We start from the raw sequence: 27,466 nt of genomic DNA, 5'->3' as shown, positions 1-27,466 counted from the left end.
AAAATTTTATAAAATACCCAATTTGTAGAGGATTAAATTCTGTTTTTTAAGATTTCATCATCAAAATACACAGAAAAAAAATGTGATTTACATTTAAAAATATTAAATATTTATAATAAAAAAAAATGAAAAATTAACATCACTAATTATAATTTAATTTCAGGTAGACCCGGAACGGACTTTCCAGTCTTAGGAAAAGTTCCTTACACAAACTTCTACTGTGACGACCAGGAGTACCCTGGATTTTTCGCGGACGTGGAAACACGCTGTCAGGCCTGGCACTACTGCGACATTGACGGCCGACAGGCGACATTTTTGTGTCCCAATGGGACTCAATTCAGTCAAGCAGTGCTGGTCTGCGACTGGTGGTTCAACGTCAGGTGCGAGCTGAGTCCCAAACTGTACGCAATTAACGGGAGACTCTACCAGAGGCCTACTGAGAGTCCCACGCGGCCTCACCGACTCATCACCAAGGAACTTTTGGAGAACATATTCGCCAAGAAGTGAAAGTTAGATTTTCTCACCAAGAAGCTTAAGCTCGACTTTCTTACATTAAAAACAAACTAATTCACTATTTTTTGTACTCGACTTTTTTTTAAAACTCCAATTGGAACCTCTCAAATTTTCTTTGAGTTAAGAAAAAATAAAACGTGACTATTTTTTGTACACCGTCGTATTTTTCTTGTGAGAGAGACGTCGGAAGGAAAGAATAGCGGGTACATACCCTGACTACACGAGTACGCTGAAAATTTCCGATAGGTGTTTAAATATATAGATAGACATAAGTAGGGAAACGATTGGATTTTTTTTTTTTATGAGAAACTAAACACGATGGAATTTTAGCGAAGCCGTAAGCGACAGCCATTGAGACGCTCGGAGAAATGCTTTTGCGACGAGGAGAAAATATAAAGGATAAAAGAAAGTTATCAACAGAACAAACTAACAAATTAAAATAAAGAAAAAGCCAATGTGTTTTGTCTTATTAATAAGGATTCAAAAATTTTCTAAGCACGTTGAGAATACAATGAAAAAATTTATTTTTAATGACAAAAAAAATTATAATATTCATTATTGATGTTCAAGTTGGAATATTTATGCAACAGAGTAATTATTAATCAAAAAATTTTTAAATTTGGGGATATAATTTAAAATTAAAAAGCTAGATGAAATGAAAAAATTATAATTTTTGTTTGAAATAAATATTGATAAAGAAGTTTTATTAAGATTTGTGTATATTTTATTTAAACTGGTACTCAAGAAGAGAAATTACTATTTGTCATTGTAATTTTTAGTTTGTAAGCCAAAATATAGAGAGCAATGTATCTTATTTATATTTCTCGTAAATTAAAAATATAAAGTCGTGACTGTCGCTGAATGGTTAAGGAGCGAGTGCAGGTTTTGAAGGACTAGTGAGAACCGGGTTCGATCCCGAATGAGGGTAATAATTTTACGGATTTTGAATTAAGTAATTTTGTACGTTAGAATATTATTAAATGTACGTATGATTAAATATTGAGTCAATTTGTGTGTGTGTGTGTTTGTTTGTTTGTTTGTTAATGTGTATACAAATGTTAATCTGTCATTTTATCTGTTGCATTTAAAATTCAGTATTTTTTTGTAACTAACATCGCAATTTAACTTTAAATTTAGTGAAAATTATAATTATTAATTTTTTAAAATTTACTTGACATCTGTCAGTATAATTAATAAAGAATAACAAATTACCAGAATTTTTTGTTCGAGTGAATTTGTAGAAGTAAGAATAAGAATAAAAGCTGTAATCTTAATTTACTAGTAACTGTAATAATAAATAGAGTGAAGACAATTGTTAGCGACAACGACAACAGATTCAATTGTCCGAATACTTAGAAAATTTAATTTAAAACCGTCTAACTTTTATAAAGTTTGTGACGCGGCCTCCAGGCGAACTAGATGCGAGTAACGGATGCTACTGCTACAGCTACTCAACAGTTACGAATGGCTGTTACTTCAGACTCTTCTCATAATATAACTAAACGAATGTATAATAATATAATACGGGCTCAAATACGAATAGGTAGCAAATGGTACGGCGACGTCTGCCACTCGCAAATTTATGTTTAAATTTAGAATAACCTTTCATTTGCAACTCAAAATTGTTTTTGATTCTTGTTAATCGTAATAATTTAATTTTGATTAAAATATTTTTATATTTTAAGACATGTATTGTTTATTAAAATTACTATAAATTAAATAATAATTTTTTTGAATTCACTTATTTATGTCAAACTTTTAAAAGAAAATTTTGTAAAACAAAAAATTATAAATAAAAATTTTAACCACAATTTTGTGAAGTAAATTCAAGTAATAAAATTATTTTTGTTTTGCAAATTTAATTATTTTACAAGAAATAATTTTTTTTTTGCAAAACTGAGGTAAGAATTATAAGTTAACCCGAGAATTTTAAAATTATTTTAACATAAAAGTTTGAACCGAACTCAATTGCAGAACTATATTTAAAATTATCAAGTTTATTCGGATGTTTTGGGATGAAAATGTCGGATCGGGCAACAGCGACGCAGTAGTTGCGGTCGTCAACTAGTCAGACATGAGTATAAAAATCTATCAGTGACACGGTTGGAGTTATCGGCGAGTCAAACTGAGAATATTGGTATCGGGTTGCTAGAGAGGATAAGGAATAAAAGGCATGCTTGAAAATAAACCAACCGATAAATGAAAATACACATTTTTTCTATTAATGTTTTTTACTTTTTCATAATTTTTATTTTCACCCGACAAAGGTGTATTCGCTAAAGTAGTTTGATTTAAAAATAAACTCGAGATGGAATTGGATTTTAGATTTTTTCCCAACTACCTTGTTTATAGTCTTAGATAAATGTCTGGGTTTCATAAAACACATAAAGGTACGAGGGGAAAACGGCTTTAGTTGATGATCTCCTCGCGCACCTGAGCCACCCACGCTATTGTCCTTTTAAATTTAATCCCAAATATTATCCTTTTATTTATTATTTTTTTTTTTTACAAAATATAAAATTCGATCAATATATATTAATTTCTGCAATTAAATTTATTATTTTTAGCGATAGTTGGACACTTGTCCGGCTCATTTTTAGTAAAGTCAGATGGATTTAAAAATTTTAATGATGACGTCATTGATTATTTTTTCATTAAAATTATTTAAAGCGCTGTTTGACGCAAGAAATAGAAATTTTTTCTTGTTAAGAAAATTATTCAATATTATTTTTTTTATCAGCATCTTTACTAAAATTTTTGATCAGCAAAATTATTTAAAAATTTAATTTTAATCTTCAAAAAAAAAAAATAAGCTGCTAAATTAATTTATAAAATTTTTCTAGCCAAAAAAAAAAAAAATTTACACGGGCAAATTTTTTTCAAGTCATAAAAAATCTGTAACAAATTAATCTTCAAAAATGGACTTTTTACAGCCGATAAATTGGTACTTAAAGCGGATGAGTGTAATTGATAAATAATCGATGCCCTGACACGCAATCTATCGGCGCAAACGCGAAGATAACAATATTTGTTGTTAAGACTCTGGAGCGAGTGAGTTGAAAGGTGTAAAGAGTGCGCCTGTATGCCCCAATACCGATAAAACAGCGCTGCAGATATCGGTAGTGTATTTAACGTCCATACCTTTGTATAGGTGTCTAGTAATAATAGCTCGGTATATAGCCGCCGTAACAAAACGGGTATCAGCGTGATGACGACGTAAAATACGGCATCCACTGCATGGTCGGTGTGGGAGTATATATCTGTATGTATAATATTATATAGTACGAAGCTGGATAGATGGGGAGTCGAAAGTTTCGAGCGATCGTAAACCAGCCGGCGAATGCACGTTCACCACCGTCCGGGTTTTACGGCTCAATTCGCAGTGGGGCCCTTACCAGGACGGTAATTAAACGCGTCGGGGTGGAATATGACTCGGCACATGTATACACACACACACGTCTGGCCTTTCTTTGTCACCGGGTTTATTTCCGCAACTTTTAAGGCCCATGACATTCGTTGCAACATGATTGAACGATAAACTTATATTACTGCCTAACTTCCTTTATTATCATTGTTATCATTATTATTTTTTTAATAATCGACTAAATATATGAGACATGCAAATTATCACTTTTATTTTTTTTTTTCAAAAGTTTGGATGATTTTTTGACTGGTAAAATCTTTTTTTTAATTTTTTCGAGGATTTATTTTTTGAAAATTTAAAATTTTGAAATTTTTTTTTTTTTTTTTTTCAAATGTGAAATGGAAACTATTTTAAATTATTTTTTTTTAGTTCAATGTAAAAATTTTTTTATCAATTCGAATTTATTTTTAAAAATTTGAAATCAATTTTTAAAAAATTCTAATAAATAAAAAAATTAATTTCTTTTGAAATTCAATTTTCATAAAAATAAAATATCAAATTTAGCCGAGAATTATTTTAATAAAAATCAAAAAAGTTGATGATAAATCGCAGAGTTGTGGATTTCGCAGATTATAAACACTAGTAGTAGCAATAAATAAATTGAAGGGCTTACTCTAAAGCTTCTGACCCAGTTAAAGGTATGAATACTCTCGATTTTTTTTTAAATAGATAAAAAATAAAACAATGGAGAATAAAATTAATTAAAAATAAACGAATAATTAGTGAAAGTTACGAATTTCAAAAATTAATTAAAAGTTAACAAAAGCAACTAATTATGAATCTATATTTACTGGCAATAATTAATAATTAAAGAAATAGTCAAAAGAGTAAATACAGAGGGAAAATTAGTTGTTTTAGTTGTTGGGAAAGTTGTTTGTTGTTGTTAGATAGTTCATAAGGTTTGAGTGTGCGTTTGACGTGCCGATGCAACGCAATTTCTTTCTGAATGAAGCCCCTACGGGCATCCAACGGCCCGAGTATTAGACAACGCTTAATCAATGGACTTCCACTGCAGAGTCCAGTCTAAACTCTGTTGGCTTCACGCAGGGTTTAATTGACGGGTCTACGCAAAATACTCAAATTTTTATAAACTTTTTTAAAGTTATGCCATCAAAATTAATGGGTTGAATTTTAAGTGAACACATTTTAAATAAATACGAAGATTTAAAGTCCATTCTCGAAAATAAATTAGTCGATTTTTGGACAGTCTACTATAAATATAAATATAAATATTTATCGTGGCTCTTTCAATTAAATTTAGAAATACAAAACATAAATTCGTTATTTAAAATATCATACGCTGAAAAAAAAAAAAACTAAAGTTGATAAAGCTGTAGGCTAAATTTATTTCCATTTAAAATTTATAATTTTTTTAGTTTTATTAATAAAATAAAATAAAAAAAAAATATATTTTTTTTAATATACCCGACAAGTACATTTGTCTATTTTTATTTTTCATTTTTTATTTCGTAAACTTTCCCGGGCACCTGTCCCTCTTGTTTTTCATTTAGATACATTTATACATATATGTGTATAATATAGATATTGATGTATATAAATGGATGTATTTATTTTCTGGTTGTCGAACGTTTGCATGTTAATTTTGAGCGATCAGCCTCGAGGCATAAACCTGAATGATATTTGGTTCTGTTCATCGTTATACAACAAGAGAAATATATCTTCACGTTGTATATATCGCGTAAATTAAAACCCATATTGAATGTATTTAATTTTCAATCACAAATCCTACATTTTAAATCATTTATCCTTTAATTGTTTAATATTTTACTTCATCGAATTATCGATTTATTGTTTATGTGTTATTTTTTACGAGTTGCTATTAAAATGGCCGAATTGTTATTTGATTGGATTATTTGGTTATAATTATTCGTTTATTAATTACGGAATTATTTATCGCTCGTAAATATTAATTTCAATTAATTCTATTCAAAAATCTGTTATGATTTTTTAAAAAAATTGTTATTTTTTTTTTTACTTTTAATTTAAACTTCAAAAAAAATTATAGAAAATTTCAAAAATAGAAATTTGGAGCAAAATTTATTTAATTGAGTTTTAGGACTTTTTTTTTCTAGTGTCAAGTTTAAATAAATAAATAAAAAAAAAAGTTTGTAAAAGTAAAAATTCTAAAAAAAGAAACTTGTTATTCATCAAGTAACAAATCAAACTTGACAGTTTAATCTTAATGGCTTGTAAACATTGGAACAAACACATTACTTCAAATAACGTTTGTAAAAATTAAATGATGTTAGTGACCTGAAATTACTTGAGTCGGACTTTCACGTTAAACTGAACGTCGGTCAACCTACAAAAATAAGAATAAAATATCCGTATAAATTAAGGTAAAATATATAAAGGACGACTCAGTGATCTAATAATAATTAAAAGAATCAAATTGACAAAGGTCATGTCGATTTAGCATCACTTATTCATCCGACCTATATTTTAAATAATTTTAACCTTTGACTTAATTTTCCACGATAATCAATATGCCTAAATTAACTTCCAGTTTTAGTATCGGTTTGCGGCGAATTGAATTTTTTAATTCACCACTGCACCTATAATTATATTTATTTTTTAAATGGAACAAAATAGAACCTTGAACTTGAGATTGATGATCTTGCTGGGAGAAAAAGTCTATACATCAGTTGTTAATAAATATGTGCGAACATGTGTCAAGAGAAAGCTCGTCGGACAAGTTTTATATTTCAATTCTCAATAATTTGTTTTTTATTTTATTACCGATTTATTGCTTATTATATTTATAGTTTGTAGCGGATATTTATGCTGTTAAATTATATAATTTATTTGAAAGAAATAAAAGTGTGACTTCAATTTCACGGTCTACAGATTTATGTCAGTAATTTTCACAACAAAAATTTCTCAGTTCAAAAATTTAATTTTTTAATCAAATTAATTTGTTTTTCAGTCTTCGTATTTTTTTTACGTCAATTCTTTGCTTAAAAATGATACGCAATTTTTTATAAAAAATTTTTTTATAAAAACTAATGAGCAATAAATTATTTAAAACCTAATTTTCAATAAAAAAATGTCCAAAGTTCAATTAACTCGTTTAAATTTCGTCATTTATTGACATAAACTGAAAATCGTGCGATGTTCAAATAAATTAACCAATCCTTCAATCATATATTTACCGAGCCATCCTCGAAACAAAATGATTGTATCACCGAATTTCATAACTGATCGAGTGGATAAATTTATAAATTATCCAGCATATTTTCAAAAAAAAAAAAAAAAAAAAAAAAAAAAAAGGCAACCAACATAAAATGAGTTATACAGCAAGCTATAATAAGTGCTCCATAGCGATCACTGAGATAGAGAAGACTAAAATAAAATGAAAGAACTGAAGACTCTCTTGAAGTATTTCTCACCCTAAGGTCTTTGATAAAAAAAAAAAAAAAAAAAAAAAAAAAGTTTTTTCTGAACCTTATCATAAAAAAGCGTATTGTTCTTGGGTATAATTTTTTTTTTTATCACTATTTATTTATTAATACAAAGCAAAAAAAAATGATTTAACGGTCACTTATCTCCCAGTTAGAAAAAAAACCTTTGGCTATTTATTACTGAAGGCTGATAGTGTTATTGTTATTAGTTTTTGTTAATGTTGACGTTAGAGCCTTTATATAGTTAGCATGGTAGTGCAATGAGAAATAAAATGAGTCGGTGGAGGGACTGGACTATTTTCTATAGTGAGTGTTTAAAACCGTGGCTAATCGGCACTACACCAACGTCCAGTCGACGTGTTGTATGTTGTGCAGAGGAGACCAGACCTGTCCAGCCAGACAAGTGTCATGCTCTTGTAATCGATGCATCCCGGTTTGTCGGCCCATTGACAATGCACCACCTCCAAAGCTAACACCGGCATCATCGCATGACGTTTTATAAACATATGTGTGTATATATTTTTTGCGATAAAATACCAGTCAACGCAAGCATTGATATTTATTTCATACTGACTAAAACTTTGTTTTTCTATTATTTTTTTTGCGTTTAATTTTTTATATTTATTCATTATTCCCTGTGCCGGTGTGCAGCTAGATATCGACCGTAAAATTTTCCGCTTCGTCAACTATAAAAAAAATCTCAAGAGACAGAGAGTACTCTACTCTATACAAGTATAGAGCTTGTGAATAATTCCAATTCCATGAGTATCCTATGGCGAGATTGCAGTGAAATCACTAGAGAGATTTATTGTTGCTTAGCTTTAGATCTAATGTCACGGATATTGTATTATCATTTTTAATAATTTTTTTTTTTTTTTTTTTTCCCCATTATAAGGGTGAAAACGCTAATTCATTTAATTAATTGTAAATGATCAATTGCATTGAATAAAAAAATTTATTTGATTCAAGAGAAAAATTCTTGAATTAATAGCGGTTGATAGATAATTTTCAAATGTGGTTTGCTCACACAGAAAAACAAATTTCTTGAGAATAAATTTTAGGAACAAGATTGCTAATTTTTTTAAAAATAAAAATAAGCATAATTTTATAAAATAAAAATAAGCATATTTTTAAAAATAAAAATAAAAACAAATTCAAGTAATTATAAAAAACAAACATGACTTATTTTTTTGAAACCTCCTTACAGCTAAAGATAAAAGATCACTTGCATTACTTCCGACATAGTTCCGTGGAATGATAGAAAGAGGATTGTCGCCGAAGTAGTGAATATCGTATTATTACAGAGTCCGATCATCAATGCGGAAGGCTCATGATAAAACGATTCTTTGGTGGGCAATACGTGTTCAATGTAACGAAATAACACCCTTGCATTGAGTTATATTTCTCGATACTGTTTCGCGTAGCAAAGCGAGCTTACTCTAGGACGCTTGCACACAGAGAGGAGCAGAGAGGAGGTTGAAGCACGCAGACAACTGCACTAGTGTAGACTAGCTCTAACTTCTACAATACGCAGATCAGTTAATAGCTGCAAAGAGGGAAAACGCTTTTGGGGTTGCTTGCGGGATACTGCACCAACATTAACTAAAATATATACACACAGAGCATTGTGTTTTGCTGTGTCGAGTCGGTGCTACTCCACTGGTTTAATCGCATTCAAACGGTGTGTGCACGTCGAGAGTCCGTGCCACGAAACACGTGTTTCTGTGATTTGGCATCCCGTTCGCCCTCTCTGCTCCTCTTAGTCACTCTTTGGAGCTATATGCGCCGATAGCATCCCTTTCTGCCTATACGTGTGTTCTCATCACTTCATCTCCCGACACACCTTCAGCCGCGGGGCACCGATCCACCCTCCGGCGATAGATGTCCATGTGAATGTGAATGTGCAACGTTACTCATTACGCGTTCACCTAATATAAACGATCCACCATCTATCTCCTTTACTTCATACATGTGTATATGTGTATGTGTATATATGTCCGCGTGTCTCTCACTTGCACTTGCCGCTGATGCGCTTACTGCATTTCCACTCGAGAAGTTAACGGTGTGATTCAGATCCGAGATCCGAGACTCGTATTCCGCGACCTGTAGTTTCCTCTGTTTCTGTTTGGTTATACTCCCTTGTTTGATATACACCTGATGTGATGATGATGATGATATCAACCACCGCTCGCTAAAGGATAGACACTCGAGCCGCCTTCATACTATATAGAATATACAATGCTATATCGTTCTCTTCAGTATCAGAGCGGAGCTTCTGATATCCTTTTCTCGCCTTCAGGGTACGCTAATTTTCGTGTGAACGTCATACTGTTTACGGGATATGATATTTAATATCTTTGTTGGTATTTTACCGGTTTATTTTTTTTTTTTTCTGTCAAAGGGTAGTTTTTTGGTCTAAGGTTTGATGTGATATTTTTTTTTTTTTTTTTTTTAAGTCTTGAAAAATAAAAATAAATTTTATTCTGAGATATTTTTCATTAAATTTTTATATTTAATTTTGATTCAGAAATAATATTTGTAAAATTTATTTAAAAAAAAGTACCCGAGCTTTTTATGATGATAAAAATTGTATTTGAAGGTGTTAGAAATTTTTTTTTTAATTTTTTAATTTCACGTGAAATTAAAAATAATAAAATTATTGTGTTATTAATTTAATTTATTTTGGAAAGACACGGAATTAAATGTAAAATGAAAAATTGAGGCACTGTCGAAATCAGTGAAAATTTCACTATTTCATTTTTAGAGAGGAATGAAAAATTATGGCATTTATGAGTCTTGAATATTTGATAAAGCTAAAAATATTTTTTAGTACTGTTAAATTTAGTTGTAAGCTAGAGTACGTGTGACATGAGGGATAGCCTAGTGTAGCAGTACATCATATTTTATATATTTATACATCCATACATGCATACAATATAGACTACATAATGTAGCAGTACAGCTCTGACACGGCGAAGCTCTGAGGGTGTATATGTAGGCGGCTCTGGTGTGCAGATAAGTCGAGGGATCGTGTCTACTGGCACGTACCGGCGGACTTTCAAAGACTCCACTTTACTCTCCAAGGATCTGTAAACCCTTTCGGGCGAAGAAACTACACGATTTTCCGGGCAAACGCTTTCAAGTGTAACTGTCGCCATCGAGTATCATTTTTTCCGGAAAAATCTTATTCATTTTCCTAGTTTTTTTTTCTTTTTGTCGTTTTGTGTGTAACGAATAAGCTTATTGACAGTTAGCAAACAAATTAGGATTTTTTAATAAAAAATTTTCTTGTTTTAAATAAAACAATAAAAATTTATCTGATTAAAATTAGCAAAAAATTAAAATATTTATTAAAGTAAACATAAATTTACTAATGTGACATAAAATTAAGGTGACAGTGAAACAAAGTGTCAGAAGTCTTAGCGGCACTTGGCTCCATTATAATAATCACCGTGTAATAACTCATAAAGTATCTAGTATGTATATCTGTGTTGGTGTACATAAGATAGTAGTTAGGCGGGGGTGGTTGGGTATGATACGTTGAATATAATAACCAGAGTTGGGAGATAGCAGATAGGAGATTGTAGGTAAGACTAGGTAGAGAGCAGAAAGCTCAAGCTAGGAGAGTCTAGGCTGCTGTCTGGACAAGTTGAATCCTATCTTGAAAATGAGGCGCGAAGTGTGGGCGCTCGAGTTGACGTCGGTCGTGCAGCTCAGAGCAGCCGCCACGCGAGGCGACGTTTGGTTAATTAGGGTCTCAGCCCAACCCGCCCATCCAGTCAGTTAACATGACTAGAGAGACGACTACCTACGACGAGCAAGAGGATGATAAAAGCCCCTCGGGTGTAACTGGGGTTTAAAGTGCGGAAATGCGTCCGACGTGGATAACAGAGATGTCGAAGTTTTAGTACACAAACTCCGCTGTCTCTGTACACCTACTCTCTACGTACACACTTAATTCTGTAAGTAAATGTGTTATCGCGTATGTGGCGGTCCTACACTCGTTCTTTCCACCTTCAACTACTTTATTTCGCCCGAGCTCTGGACATGTACTTTTTTTTGCTGTTGCTGTCCCCCCATTACTCTTCTCCCGTGACTCGTCAAGTGCTCGAGAAACTACTTAGACAAGATTGGCCTTCGGCAATCTGCTAAAAAGATCGATTTGCATAAATAGACTACTTTGTTGTACTCTTACTGACTAACCTACGATATATTCCTCGGTTTCCTTCAGACTTCCGACAATCCTATCATACAAATCGCTGAGAATAATCCAAGTGTCTGATAGACTTGGCTACTGTTAACAAGTGTCTTGGGAAATTCACTTCAGAATTTATACATTTTCATTCTTTAATTTTACTACTTAAAAAAAATATATATATATATATATATATATATATATATATATATATATATATATATAATCCAGATAACAATGAGTATAATCTAGACTATACTAGCTACTATCTGAAAATTTTTTTTCACCGTAGATATCACTGAGTATAATCTAGGATGATATCCAGTGTCATCTTGTTATTTCCGTGTATCTATCTCAATTTAAATTTAAATTTATTGAAAATTCTAAAAAAAAAAAAAAAAAAAAAAAAAAAAGATTGTTACATTTATTATCTAATTAATAAAGTGTTGGAATAATTTAGTTAAATTTGTTAGGCAGCGTGACGGAAATGTTACTGCAATGGAGTTGTTTGCACCAACCGCTGATCACTGTTTATTGTAGGTTTAATGAATAAACAACGAATAGTACAAGCAAGAGACCGAGAACATACGATACCCAGGACCAGATACAAGTATCAATGTTGCCATAGGTGTAGGTGTACATATATTATAATGGTGTTGTACAGTATTATGACGTATACAGAGAATGAGGCTTCGAACGTTCGTTCGTTGTTGCCACGTCACGAAATCGCGCTCGTCCGTGCCGCACATATATATATATATATATATATATATATCTATATACATATCATGCAGTACTCCTCTTTATACATACTCGCGAAACGCAAATCCCATGCATATTTAATCAGCCAGAATTATGGCTCATCGTGTTGCAGTTTTGCCATTTTCAAGAACCGCCACTCGTACTATACTCGCCCACTGTTTTTGAATCATTCAGAGAATTTCATTAAATCGTCAAATAATTCTCTCTATACACCTTTTTACTTTTATTTTTATCAACACAAGGTATTAAATAATCAATTGCATTTTTCCCTGCGATTATTAATAGTTTAATGTCTACTGTATTTATGTTCATAAAATTTTTATTTAATAATTTTTTTTTAATTTACGCCAAGAGGATTTTATAATCCTTTCACGCAATTCCCTTTTTCCCACGCATCTGTTTATGGATTTAATGTAATAATTACATCGACAAATATGTAAATCCAACCATAATCATTATTGTAATTATAAAATCATCATACATAAATAAATAAATAAATAATTTTAAAGAATTTGTTGTTTGAAATTATTCATAAAAAATTTAATTTATTGAAACTTTTTTAATCATTTATAGATTTAATTAATACCATTTGAATATACTTTATTGATCAAAAAATAGCTTTACGATTCAATTCATTTCAATAATCAATAATTTTAATTACTTTGTGCTCGATTCATAATTATTCATTTTTACTTTCAAGTTACGAATTGGAGTATTGAAAAAATGCTGCAATTTTCATTGAATTTTATCTTCGATAATTTACATGGGAATTCATTTTTGTCTATTTGTTCTGAGAAAAAGTCCGACATGTCGTTTATTGGATATTTTAAGAATTTAGTTTTTTTTCACCTAAAAATTTAACTATTTTTTTTTTAATTTAATAACTTTAAATTTGCAATGTAAATTTTTTACGAAATCAAATAAAAAACTTTTTGTTTTAAAATCCGAGTTATTTTTTATCAATTAAATATCACTTGTATAAAAAAAAAAAATTCTATTTCATTTTTCTTTCGGTAAAAGATCAAGAATTAGCAACTAAAAAAAATGTACAAAGAATAATATTGAAATGATTATGAAACCTAAAGATTAACAAATAGTGTCAGCGATATGATGCAGAGAGAAAAAAATATTGGGCACGGTCTCGTGGGAAAGTAGTCCACCGACAGACTACTTGCTATCATTTCTCTCCAATCGTCATGTTTACATGCGCCCTAACCTTGGCAGCCCTCAAGACAGAAGCTTATAATATTATAATCATCATACTGACAATCTAGATCACTTCTATCCTGAACTTTCGCTCTCGCTTTTCCGAGGCTTCTCTCTTTGCTAGCTCGGTGGATGAAGCATTTGAACCGAGAAATTGCGCAAAGACACACTAATAAATCATCGTCATTTCACTTTCTCGATAGTTAATCTTTGAACGAGGATCGTAAATAAATAATATCAAATGGTTTATTATTTTTAATTATCATTATCATAAATCATTATTATTCAATCCATATCCTGCAATGATATGGTTTACTTTCTTTTAAATAAAGTGAGTTACTTTTAAAAATTTTAATCCCAGATAATTTTTATTCATATATATATATATATATATATAGACTTTTACTCATTATAATTTATATCTATATATGCTCATACCAATTAAAAGTTCCGCTAACTCCGTTTATGCACCAATACTCTTTAATATTTCCTTATTTTAATTATTTTTATATAAAATAAAAATTATGATTAATTTTTTCAGTTTATTGCTCCTGCTTTATAATAATTACAGCATTTACTTTGCGGATTTTACTTAAAAAAAAAAAATCCAACAGATGGCGCGATAGAAAGTTTTCTCGCAACTACTTGGGCAGAAAATAAATTCTGTGATTTACTAAGGACGGATAGGCTAGAATGTTTGTCGGGGGGTGTAACGGAAATAATCAGATAAGATGCATTTGTCTAAAATTTTTTGAGAAAAAATTTACTTACAAAAAAATTTTATTACGCTCATAATTTCATCTTTAATTTTATTTGACCCTAACTTAGTGTCGATTTTTTCAGTCTCATTCATTTCTACTCTTCAACTTTCATTTTATAATTTTTTTTTTTTTCCGTCCAATTAATTAAATATATTCTTTTAAAAATAATTCTTCAGCGGAATATTATTTTATTACTAAGTAAAATAATATTACAAAATCACAGTCTAAAATAGAAATAAATTCGCTAATAAATTAAAATAAGTATCAATAAATATATCAAATAAGCAAAACTTACAGGACATGTTAATTGACGTAATAAAATGACGTAAAGAGATAGTAAAATAAAAATAGCAAGAGGCTGAATTTATTCAGCAGGATATAAAAGTTAAGTGATTATAAAAGTAGCCGTGCATGCATGAGTCTGCAAAATACTTGTAGATATAGATATAGATGTAGAACATGGGCAATATAGAAAAAAAAATCTAATATACATAAGAAGAATAAGCAAAGGAGATCTGGCAGGTTGAAGATAGGAGAGCTGATTCCTAGTCAATTTCCCAAGCTAATTCACATGATGTGGTGATGTTATTATTGGGCGATAGAGTGACTGAAAAGCAATATAAAATAACACAACAGGGATAAAGAAAGAACTAAAGATCCGGTGAAGCAGACCCAAGACATACCCGGGTGCGACGTGACACTAAAGCAAGCATCGAAGCACGGCATGTATATGCATGATGTAACAGCCCAACGAGTTGAGCTCTCGTCCCGGTATTGCGCTCATACTCTAGACAACTCGCTTTGCTTGCATACTACACGCCGTTGTTACTCGCCTATTTTTTTATCCTGTTGCTTTTTTTTAGTCGATATTTTTTCTTTCTTTTCTTTATTCTATCCCTCGTACGTTCCCCCACGATCTGCGAAGGATGTTAGTACACGCTCCCGTGCAACCCAAAGCAATAAGAGAATGGGCGCACACCCACTGCTCCGATTACGAGGGACAGTGAACGTTTCTTTTCTGCCAACTATGGCTATGTACAAGCGATGATGTTTGTAAGCTAAAAAAGAGTTCTCTCAGCGTTATGCTGCAATATTAATCTCATATGAATATTATATATTGTATTTTTATTCACTATTATATCCAGCGAGTTCAATTTTTCTAATTCATTTCTAATTAACTTTCAATAATATATTATTTTCAAGGAAAAATTCATTTGAGCCAAATTTTTGGGGAAGAATTTTTTTTTCTTCTCAATTTACTGAAATCTAAAAATTCTGAACCAGTTAAAATTATTTAAAGTTTAAATTTCGTTGGACATTTTCTTGATTTTTTAATATTTTTAAAATTCACTAAAATCTGTCATCTTTTAATTTTTTCTAATCTTCCTGACGAAAAATGTTTGGTACTAGACTCAACAAACCTTAAAAAAATTTATTTTGAGCTAAATCACCTATTATCATGAGCTATAACAACCCTTCTTTTAATCTAGATTAGTCACGTTTAAAACCAAAGTACAAAATATTAAAAACATTTAGTTATAGAGTTGATCGGTTATTTTGAACTTGTGTAATCTCTGAATTTCAGAAGAGCACTCTACCGAGCGTTAAACGGGAAAACAGTTGAAAAAAATGATATTCGGTTGGTTGTAGAGAGAAGTATCGATGGATTCTGGCAGGTTCAAGAGACCGGGTGTTTATAGCGTGCGATTTAATTTGTTGAAACGTATGATCGTCGAAAGGTTTTTCATTTTTTTCTGTTTTAGTTTTTTTTACAAAGCTCTGAGTATCCAGTATGATGACACACAAACGTTTCTATGTGCATTGATACATCTACGATCTATATATGTTTATATTTATGTACATAAAATACAGTGCATTTATATATGCACAGAGGTAAAAAGGGGTACAAAATTTCGTCTGTGAGCTATTCAGTAAAATAGAGCCGATAGGAACGTCAAGCGACACGTTTTAGTCAGGAAAAGCGTATTAAAATGTGAATACCGGACCATCAAAATTGCATTCGTGATATATCTACACTAATAATTTCAAAACAAAAAATTCCGTTTTATGTTTTATCACTACCATTTTTTTTTCTTTTACATTCACTTCAAAATTTAATCATTAGTTGTAAGCTACAAGTTTCAACTCTCAAGAATTTAATTATTCAGTAGATAAATCTACATGAGAAATTTATTACAAATCTTATTTCCCATTGCATGCATTTATTTCCATATCCGTTAACTTGGTTGGCAAGATATAGCAACAGAAAAAAAAATATATATTTACTTTTTATTTTTAATCCCCTTCAGATGTTGGATAACTTTTTATATTCGATATCGTGCTTCAAACTTTGACAACATTTTGATTTGCCAACTTCGATTACATTTTAAACTCGACTGTGTGCACAGAGAAAATAATTATCAATGTTTTGCACACATAAATTAATGTTGCGTAGAGTAGATAAACAATGTTTGGAGAAATGAACACCGGATTTACAATATTTATATAACTATTCAAAGAACAATCACTTTTTATTGAATAACTAAAATATTCCATATTCATATCCATATCTCGCACTCACTCGGAACTCACTCGATAATTAAGCTATTGAATTAGCCAACTCCTTTCCATCCGCTTTTTACATACTCGAGACTTTCGAGAACGCATGAATTACAAGTGTAATAACAATTAAAAAAAAAAATTAATCTTTTTATTTAATTCAGGAAAAATTTTTTTTGTGTGTAAGGATAAATTTAGTATAAATCCTTTGTTTTGGATAAAATATATCAGTCAGAAATAACTGATGTTGTCCAACATGAAATTTGGTATGTAACTTTGATTAATAAATGGAAAGCGATCAGAGAGCTCCATGATAAACGGATAAAGTGGTTTATAATTACAGATGACGTAATGTTTTAATGTATAATCGGGATGGAAGCGGAGGGCACAGTCTTGTGGGTTTGATGGCTACGTAGGTTGTTATAGTTCAGTAGCATATAGTACAGTTTTGAGTATATAGTATTATATAGAATGAAGCCGAAGTTACGGGATAGAGAATCAAGTGGTAGCTAACAGTTAGGGCGTTTAGTGAAATGCAAACCCACTAGAGTAAATACACATATGCAAACAGAGTTTGGTGATGATAGGAGAGAAAGAGGAGCGAGTGTATATACCGCGGGCAATATTGGATGCGATACCGGTTGCGCATTACGTTAAATCACTGTGAGAGTGCCTCCGCCCGTTTGCCGACTATCGTTTATTGCATTTCTAATGGATTGACCATTTTTTATTCTCTGGTTCTTTTCATGTGCTTCATGCACCCAAAAATTTACAATATTACTTCTTCTCACTGACAAATTGCTCATTGCAAATTCTAAATTTTCATAAATAATCAAGGCGAACAAAGAAATATTCAAGAATTCAAAAGTTGGCTGTTTAGGAGTCAAAGATTCGAAAAATCAATTAACCAGAAATCAATTAGAGTTAAACAATTTAATTTATGCATACCATTGAGTGGAGCACGCGCACATTCCACCCAATTGAGGAGAGACAAGAGAATGCAACAGAGCTGGCATACGTCCGTATAAATGGATGTGAGCATCAGAAAAATCGAGCACGATGGTTGAGAGAAAGAGAAACATTGACGTAAGCTGATAGAATCGGACATCGATTATTCATCAGCTGCTAACAAGACTTCTATCAAGTTTAAGGCACATGCTATTAATGGTTCACCGTCGAGGAATATTTACCTAACTCAAGATGCTATCAATTCAAATAGATTCTTCTTGGAATTCCAACAAGAATATTTGTGCTCGAAAAAATATTAATCTTGTAACTTTGCATTGGATATATTTCCAAATTTGTTACCCTTGCCTAGAGTCATGTGAAATCCAAGATATAGTTTGAATATTACATTGAAGTAATACGAAAGACATTGCTGTGCCAAGAAAACATTCGAAATAATCTCCCTGCTCGTTTGGTCAATTTATAGGGCCGTTTATTATTCGGTTGACTTATTTGAACATGACATTCTTTTAGAAATTGCATATATGCATCCAATAATGGTCGATTTTATCCTGATTTTTTTTGTGGTGTTGGATCTGAAGAGAAACGTTGGATACTGAAGCATAAATACGAAAAACTACTAAAATTTTCTTTCAGATTCAAAACGATTAAAAATCTGAATAGAAATTTTACATGTAAGTTTTAAAGCGTGCTAAATTTTATATTTTTAACTTTGGAAATCTAATAGCCTATCTTATGTACACTGACGAATAAAAAAAAAAATTAAAAAAAAAACTAGATTTACTTCAAGGACAAAGTTGTTTAAAGCAAAGCCGATGTAATTTGGAAAACATTGAGTTAAAAAAGGCACGAAAATGGGATGACGATGGGTATAAAGGGTAGGTAGATTAATACGAAAACTAAATTCCAGCGCCTTTAGTTGACTTGTTTGTTGTTTACCCTTGTTTGCATTCCACTATGAGGTTTCAATACAGTACCGTTGTACTCAGTACTATTTTATACTTTATCTTTGTGATGATACCCGACTATGGCGCCCAACTCACTTTTAAGCTCTCAACGTTTTATGCATACGTTTAACCTTTCGGCTTTTTTTCATTATTATCATCAGTATTTCCAAATTTTCGATTGAGCAATTAAACACTTTTACTCTCGAGATTAATTAAGTCTCGAAGGGGCGGGTTAACCTAAATTGGATATATCTCGTCTACTTAGTTGAATTTTGTGGTCCAGCTCTAAATTTATCCGGATTAAGAGAGATCATTACATTGAATGATCATGATCCGCTGAAAGGGAAACGTCAAAGAGATCCTTCTGTTTAGTTTCAGTAAGAAATCTAAATTTATCTGCTTAATTAACAATCTCAGATGGTAAATATCGTTAAACATTTTCGTTATCATAATCTTTGCGATACGATACAAAATAAGCTTCGAATTTCTGTCTACTTTACATAATCACCAAATGTTATGATCAAATTTAGGTTATTAATCATACATCAATTACAAAATTAATTAAAACAATAATAACTGTACTAATTGATATGAAACGTGTATTAGCAAATCTTGATTGAAGATTAATTGTAAATCAACGATTTGTTTTATCAAAGTAACCCGATACTTATTGAATCGACGACTGCTTTGGAGTCTTGATTATTTTTATTTAGTGATATATCTGAACAAATCTCTTAAATTCTTGAGTGTCGAGTATTTTAGTGCCCTGTTACAGTATAAAACAGCACTCGGGAAAAATTATTGTTAAAATCAATATAATTCAAGGATATTGTATAGAATTAATTTTTTTTATAGTCAGATTGGTTTAATTTATGGTTGACTATCGTAAAATTTGAAAAATTATTTTGGTTACCTACAGATGGTGAAGTCACATCATGATTTCATAAATGGAAAGAAGAATTTATCGACTGTAGATAAATTAAGTCATTTAGTAAAAAAAATATTTTTTAAATTTGAGTTTTTAATATTGATATTATGGCAATTTTCAATTTTTTTTTTTTTTTTTTTTTTTTTTTTTTTTTTTTTTTTTCAGAACAAATACTGAAAATTTTACGGCTGAATTCAGCATTATATTAAAAAATACATTTTTTTCTGTGCTCTAAATATAAATATTTCATCCAAGTGAAATGGATTATAATGTAATTTAAAAATATATAAAGATGTAACGACGAAATAGGGCTTTTGCCAGGACACTGATGAAATTATTACGTAGATCGATTTGATATTAATAATGCGATTATGAGTGCAACATTAAAGTGGCAGTAAAGTAAGTGGGTAAGAAGCCTTTTGGCTTTACTTTGATGTAGTTAAATATCAAGTACCATCGAAATTCCAACTACATGTACATCTGGATTTATTCCTCACTTGGACTGCAAACTGGTCCTTTTGAACGATAAATAATTAGGGCAGATAGTTGGTGGTTCCGAGCTATTTAAAGTCCTTGAAATAGACTAATTGGTAAATCGAAATAGTGAGATACTTGTAACTCAATAATAGTTTTTGCTCAATAGTTTCGCCCTCGTGAAATCAAACTAAACCGATGATTGAACTTTAAGGTATTATCTCAATCTAGATACATATATCACAAAATATTTGTAAGTCTCTAGCTCACGGCACTCGGTTAACATATTCATTCTTGGGTAAGTTAAATGCACGCACTACTTGACTCCCTCTTCCTCCTTATTTGATAATCCATCCTCTCTATCTTTCATCCTCATCCTCATCCTCTCTATTACTACACTAATGACCTGACGAATTCAATTAAGTAATACAGTTACATCGGTGTTAGTGTAATTGCAGAGCAGTAGCTCGACGAACGGGTTTGACTTTCTGAAAGCCAAGTAACTCGCAACCGAGTTATTTCTAAATTGTCGCTAAAGATTTTAATTGCAAGGATATATCTACCGGATAAATGAAAGCTTAACTAAACCTATATAGATTTATATCAGTGTAGAAAAAAAAAATATTAATTAAAAACATAAAAAACTATCTGTTGTAAATAAAGTTTAACTTTTTAAATTAAAACTTTTAAATGTGTAGGTTTTAGTTCTAAGATTTTTTTACATTTAAATAGGAGCTTTTTTCCATTTCAAAGTTTATTCGGTTTCCCTTTTTTTTTGCCAAAAAGTCTCGGTTTATTTTGAGCATATTGTCGTGCGAATTATATTTGCGCAGTATTTCTTTTCCACTATCCGGCCGAAATAGCTCAGTTGGGAGAGCGTTAGACTGAAGATCTAAATGTCCCCGGTTCAATCCCGGGTTTCGGCAGATATTTTTTTTAATTTTTGTCTCAAATATTATTTTAATTAATCGTATTCTTTTTCTATACAGTAACAAATTTTTTGTCATTGTGTTAAATATTCAAGTCTTTCTGTTAAATTTCAGCATTTTAGAAACACGTGGTTGTAGGTTAACTATCCATTAAAAACTTTCATGTGAATTAAAATTTTAAAAGAAGTTTTGATGAAAAAAAATTCTTTTTAAAAAATTTTTCACTACTGCATTTTCTCACAAACTAATTTGGAACTTATTAGATTTGGCTGAAAAAAAGAGGAAATTTTGTAGATAAACACGCATGAACATCGATTGGTTGAACAATTCGACAATCACAGAAAAATAGTAGTAGTTTAAATAAAAACGGTAAATTAAAAGCTACTGGTAGCTTTACATGGACGTATATAGAAAAATTCTAGTGTATTTGTGTAAACACATGTATCGAGAGCGTTAACCGGAGCCAGCCAATCAATCTGTCATTTGTAATCAATTAAAAGGCAATAAGCCAGACTCTGATTGAACAGTAGAGCGACTAGGAACACGAAACACCGTGCAGAATAGAGAGCCATACCTCTACCAAGGGTAGCTCCAGAAGTGAGGGGGGTTGTATATACCATGGACAATAATAGAGGGTTATTAGCTGCAATCCACCACCACTAGTTTATTTCTGTTTCATAATGGATTGAATATATAATATTCAGTCAACAAATATCCTGGATTATTATTGACCAATTTTTTAGTCCAACTCTACTCCCATGAGAAATTTTATTTGATTATTTACTGATCAAAAGCCCTTTTGTAAATATCATAAATCAATAGGACACTTGAATTTTTGTGTAAAAAATTTAAGTTTAAAATTCTGATGGTCAATTTTTTATAATAAATCTTGGATGATGAATTGCAGGCACGACAAATAGATAAACTGCCGAAAATAAAATTTAGAGGCTCTATTCACACATTTGTAATCCTGAAAAATTATATTTTAAATATTGATAAATATTTAGCTGGAATAAATTTAATTTATCATATAAAATTCAAGAGCAAATTGTATTAGTCTGAAACTTTAATTTACGATAAAACCAAAGTCTGTCAAAATTGAACGATAGAATTGTTTTACTTGAGAAAAGAATTTAAGGTGGATGTGAATAGCAGTAAAAAATTCAAAGAGAAGACCACTTGCATTCAAGATGTGCGACATTTATATATATTTAAAAAAAAAAATGTCGACATTTCGGATAATGAGATTTATGAAAAGCATGTTTTTCGTCAGGTCTTATTCAATAGAATATAAATATAATATTTTCCGTGTTTCTATCATACCACGTAGGTAACGGGTTTCGCGAGAGTTTCTCGGCATTTTCCCGGTAAAACGTAAAATTTTCTCGGTTAAATTCGTTTCTTTATTTTATTACCGAATTGCATCTCACGTGCGAATCGTGAACGAACAAACGGTCGTTTATTTTAGTGCGATCAAGTTTGAGGAGGTGAATAAAAGGAGCTCGAGAAGAAGAAGAAGAAGAAGAAGGAGGAACTGGTGCGCTTGTACTAAGCCGAAGAAGAAATGATCTAGGTGGAAAATGTAATGCCAGGTTTTAAACAAGACCAGCCAAATTTTATGTGGGTGTATAAGCCAAGTGAGAGTTTATGGGAGGGTAATTCGAATGAACGAACCAAGTGAGTTTGACGAAGCTCTTACCTCAACCTCTTAAAGCTCCTCAACTTCTACTCCTCCTTCTTCTTGTGCCCACAATACTGCGAAGCTGCTTTCGCTTGGTGGAGCAACAGAGAAAGACTCATCTGTGTATTTCGTATGACACTCTAGATATCTTAGGAATTTCTGAGCACATGGAGACTCCTTCTCACCGAGCATTTGGTGAACTACGTTAGAGACCGACAAATTTTGCGGTGTCGCTGCCATAGGAGGTTACACTTCCGAGGAAGCGGAAGGCATTGCATATATTCTCAGCTCACAGCTATGCTATACTTCTGGACAACCCTCCGTTCATTTCATACTCAGCTGTCTAGTCCAATCTATTTTTTACCGTGACGTTTCGCTCTAAAGACTGTATATCTTATTTTATGGGGGCTACATTTTGTTGTTGCTTTAGTTTTTAATGATCAAAGCTACATACAGTCACCGTATTTTTCTGGCAGACGGTTATTTTTTTTTTGCTGGTTAAATATTCAAAAAAATTATTTTTTTTGAGTTTAATTTTTGAGGAAATTTTTATGGTTTATTTTACACAAAATTTTCATTCAAGTTTAAATTTAATTTTTGATTTAGTAATGATTCGTGTCATTGAAAATGAGGATCGAACAGGCTTTTAATCACAGAACTGTCATGTTGCTCATTGTTCATGTCATATTTATGTCAACTAAAGAGTTAATGTAAACAAGTGAACAGTTTGATGATACTAAATTATCAATTAAATTAGAGAATAAAAGTACCATTTTATGAGCAATTGTTTGAATTTTTTGAATCAACATTTTTTAATATAATTAAAAAATAAAAATAAATTTAAATTCAAAGATTTAGAAGACTAATTTTTAGAAATAAAAATTAGATAAAAAAATTAAAAAATATTTTCAAAGTAAAATTTTGAATGAAATATTGTATTATTTTTTAGTTTTTAAAAGTATAATTTAATAAATTTTGTTTCTTAAATATTCAAATATTTGAGGGACCAAATCAATAAAACTAGAAATTAAGGTCAGAAAAAATAAGCTTCCTTGTATCTAAATTTACTTACAAACTTATTTAATTACTAATTTTTAAAGTTTGGTAGTATATATAATTGAAATAGAAAGGAAAGATGTGAGGACTAATTCTATTTACCCAAGAGAGGACTTAAGAAAAGTTAATTAACAAATAAAGAACCCACGGTAAGTTAAGAAGCAAAACCTTTTCCCTCGAAGCAGTTGGGCACCTTTCGCGCTTAAGTTAAAAGTCACAAAATAAATTGTAGATCGCGATGCAATTAGAAGAGCTAGCCAACAAAAATTCATCGTAATTACGTCTTTTCACTCGATTTAAACTCAGCTCGCTCTAGTTTTACTCGTCGATTAGCTCTCAAATAAAATAATGCGGTCGCATTTTAACATATCTATTTTCTATTGCGCGACCGGAACATTTTTTACGAGCGGTGTAATAGTTTATATACAACTCTGAAAAATAAAATAGGAGCAATAAAATGAAATAAATGCGAGATGAGCTGACCGGAATAAATTGTTACACTCAAGAACTTTCTACGCAGAATAGAAGAATAATAATTTTCCGTGTCATTTTACTCGTTGGTACATATATAATACACGCGTTATCCGTTGCCAGGATCGCTTACATTAACAAAGTGAATATGTTTTTAAAATATTTTAGTTAAAACCTTTCACTTTTCTCATATCGGACCAGACGCTTGACACGGAAGTAATGTGTGCTGCTGGTGATGTTAGATAAAATCGAGAATTAATGAACCATAATTTACAGTGTTTACCGTTTTAAATGAAAGTTTTGAGAAGACTCGCTTGATAATACCTCGCTTTTAGAGACTTAAATATCAAATACATATGCATGAGTCCACTAGACCACACGACTAATGTTTAGGATTTTTATTTCAAGTGAAATACTGGATCAATTTTATTTCATCACGTTGGTGGTCTCCGAGTCGAGATTTAGCATGTGGAATTTTTTGCGGCTTTGAAGGTCCTTTTTTTGTTTATTGGATTATTGATCCCGTGAATTGAATAAATTTTTAATGCGAATTTTTTAATGGACCACATCAAATTTTAAAATTGAAAAAACTAAAAAAAATTTCAAGTTTCAAAATTTTTTCCAAACTTTTAAAAAATTATTGTTAAAATTTCGGCAAATGTAAAAAAATCTTATTTTTCTACTTGTATAAATTTTTAAAAGAATGTCAAAAAATATTACTTAAAAAATCAGCAACATTTTAAAAAAAGCTTAAAATCTTTACAAATTTTGCTAAATAAAAATTAAAGCTATCTAACATAATTTTCTTAATTAAATAAAACGTACTGTAAAATAAATAATAATTATTTCCCCACATAAATCAATTTTTTCCCATCAAATACAATACATTTTCGGAGTCAACAAAGATCAGAACTAAGACCTCGACCTTCCTGTACTGTCACTGGCTGACAAACTAATAAAAAAAAAAAAAAAAATAACAAATATATTTAAAAGAGAAAACAATTGTTTTCTCTCATTTAAAGTTAAACCTTTGTCTATTGTTGTCAGTTTACTATCCCTTTGTTGACTATTTCCCAGTTTATTTTCGCAACTTAGCTACTATAGGTGAGAAAGTACAATGCACATATATAACACAAAAATATCTATAAAGACAGTTGATGTGCAGTCTCGTGAAAATTCTTATCGTTTTTATACCAAATGTTATATCGAATCGTTAAATGGAAACGATGTCCGTGGTTAGCTGTATAAATTTTATAATATATAGATATATTTATCTGCAAAGTTTATGGTCCAGAGATAAATCGAAAGCGAATGATCGCAGGGCGTGAAATAATAAAATGTCTACTATTATTGCTATTATTAGCATTAGTTTGCGGCATAGTACGCATAAAAGTATACAGCGAGATGTGAAGGAGATAAATGTTATGATTATTATTATAATATACGTTCTTCTGATCGGTCATCATCTATCAGTACATCAACAGTATCCAGTTTTTTTTTTATGGGACGATTTATGCGGGAACTCACGCATGTTACCATTCCTATTTCCGGGTATTCGCTTTATTTATTACGCAAAAATATACACTACGTGCAATTATATGCACCGATGTTATATTAGCTCGGTATTGCGATATAATACATACAAGACATATATGGAGATAGATGAGTATGAATTCGCGTATTTTATTGTACAAGTTTAATAAAAAAACTTTCCGACTAAGTTCTTGAATTTCACTTGTGATTTTTTTTTTTTTTTTTTTTTTTTTTTAAATAAAAAGTAAACAAGAGCTGAGAAAAATGAGGTATAATTAAAAAAATTTATAATGAATTTTAAAAAGTAAGATGCTGATAAGTTTTCCAAGTCAATACTTAAGTCGGAATCAATTTCGCAGGATGCCGAGAGTAGGAGAGATTAAAAAAATCTAAATAAGACCCACGCCTAGCGAAACAAATAAAGAAATAAGTTAACGATGGGAATAAGTGAGAAGTGAAGTTAAAAATATAAATTAAGTCTTGTGAGTTTCCTTTGAACACTTTAGCGCGACTGTTTAATTAACGAATTACCGTTCGTTAGGAAAATTTTACTCGCCCTTATTTTTAATTCTGGCATCCGCATCCGCCGGCGACTTATCAGCCAAATCTTATTAATTATTCTATTTTAAACTGTTACATTCAATTCAACTAAATTTTTATCTGCCTTATTAGTTTATTCACGAAAATTTCATTAGTAGTTTGTTGTATAGTTTTTGGATAAGTCGAGTAGTTATTTTACGAAAATTTTATAAAAGCCTAGTATCGTTTAATGATAAATAGCCTTCGAGTTTAATGATGTGTCGTTAATTTTTTTTTTTAATTGGGCTCAATTTCTATGCGACAAATCACAAGTTACAAAAACTGGTTTTAAAATTGATAGAAAAAAAAAATTATTTTTAATTTGAAAATTAAAAAATAAATTAGATGTTATTTAAATTCTATGATTAACCCAGGTTATAAATTTGTTTAATAGAATGAAATTTCAGAAGAATAACCATTCAAATAATTTATAATTGGACTATTGCCACATCAAAATATTAAAAAAACATCCTCTAAAAAATATAAGGAGTTAGACTAATTGCTAATCAAACTATCAATATTATTCCTCGATTGATTAATCCTCTAAAATTTTTTTATTTTGCCGCTAAATTTTTCAAACATTTCTTAGCAAGTTTTTAGATCTGAGATAAACAAATAATAATAACAATAGACTGTAGTTAGCTTCACGGCGATCAAGTTGAGAAGTTTTTTACGAAATAAAAAATAACATCTGCAGATAAACTCGAACAAAGGAAGGTGCGTGATAAGCAGGATAATTGCCCTGTTGTCAGTTTTAAAATCGGTGTTTTTAACACGTTGCTGACATGCAAACAAATATACAAGATAAATGTGCACATAAATATACTAAAAAAGTATTAAATTATATGTGTGTTTATTGTGATCATGTTCATCACAATAAGTCTAGTGAAACGTCTAGATTATGCAAAAAAAATATAACATGACCGTGAGAAGCTAAGCAATCAAGTATTATTATTTTATTAATTTTTCAGAAAGTGAAACTACTACGCTCCAATTCAGCACTACACACCCGAAGGTCTTCCCTTTCAATTTGAATGCGTCACATGATATAATACAAACT

At 30.7% G+C, this 27,466-nt stretch overlaps 2 protein-coding genes and 1 non-coding gene across 3 annotated transcripts in view; 2 read left to right on the top strand and 1 right to left on the bottom strand.

Annotated features, from left to right (window-relative positions):
- The window catches only part of LOC141524202 (uncharacterized), a 33,021-nt gene extending 30,782 nt beyond the window's left edge, over positions 1-2,239 (top strand). Inside the window, exon 3 of the mRNA XM_074237926.1 lies at positions 164-2,239. Coding sequence (XP_074094027.1) covers positions 164-507 — 344 coding nt within the window. The 3' untranslated portion in view covers positions 508-2,239. The remainder of the gene's footprint in view (positions 1-163) is intronic.
- Positions 1-27,466, bottom strand: part of Qin (tudor domain-containing protein qin) — a 95,781-nt gene that overhangs the window by 39,171 nt on the left and 29,144 nt on the right. The window lies entirely within an intron of this gene.
- Positions 21,011-21,083, top strand: Trnaf-gaa (transfer RNA phenylalanine (anticodon GAA)). Its single transcript has one exon. It is a non-coding gene; the product is annotated as a tRNA-Phe (tRNA).

This window comes from Cotesia typhae, unplaced genomic scaffold (assembly GCF_013202065.1).
Source record: "Cotesia typhae breed Kobodo isofemale line unplaced genomic scaffold, CoteBio_Ctyphae contig_22, whole genome shotgun sequence".
Classification (NCBI taxonomy): Eukaryota; Metazoa; Arthropoda; class Insecta; order Hymenoptera; family Braconidae; genus Cotesia; species Cotesia typhae.
This window is presented reverse-complemented; position numbering and strand designations above follow the sequence as displayed.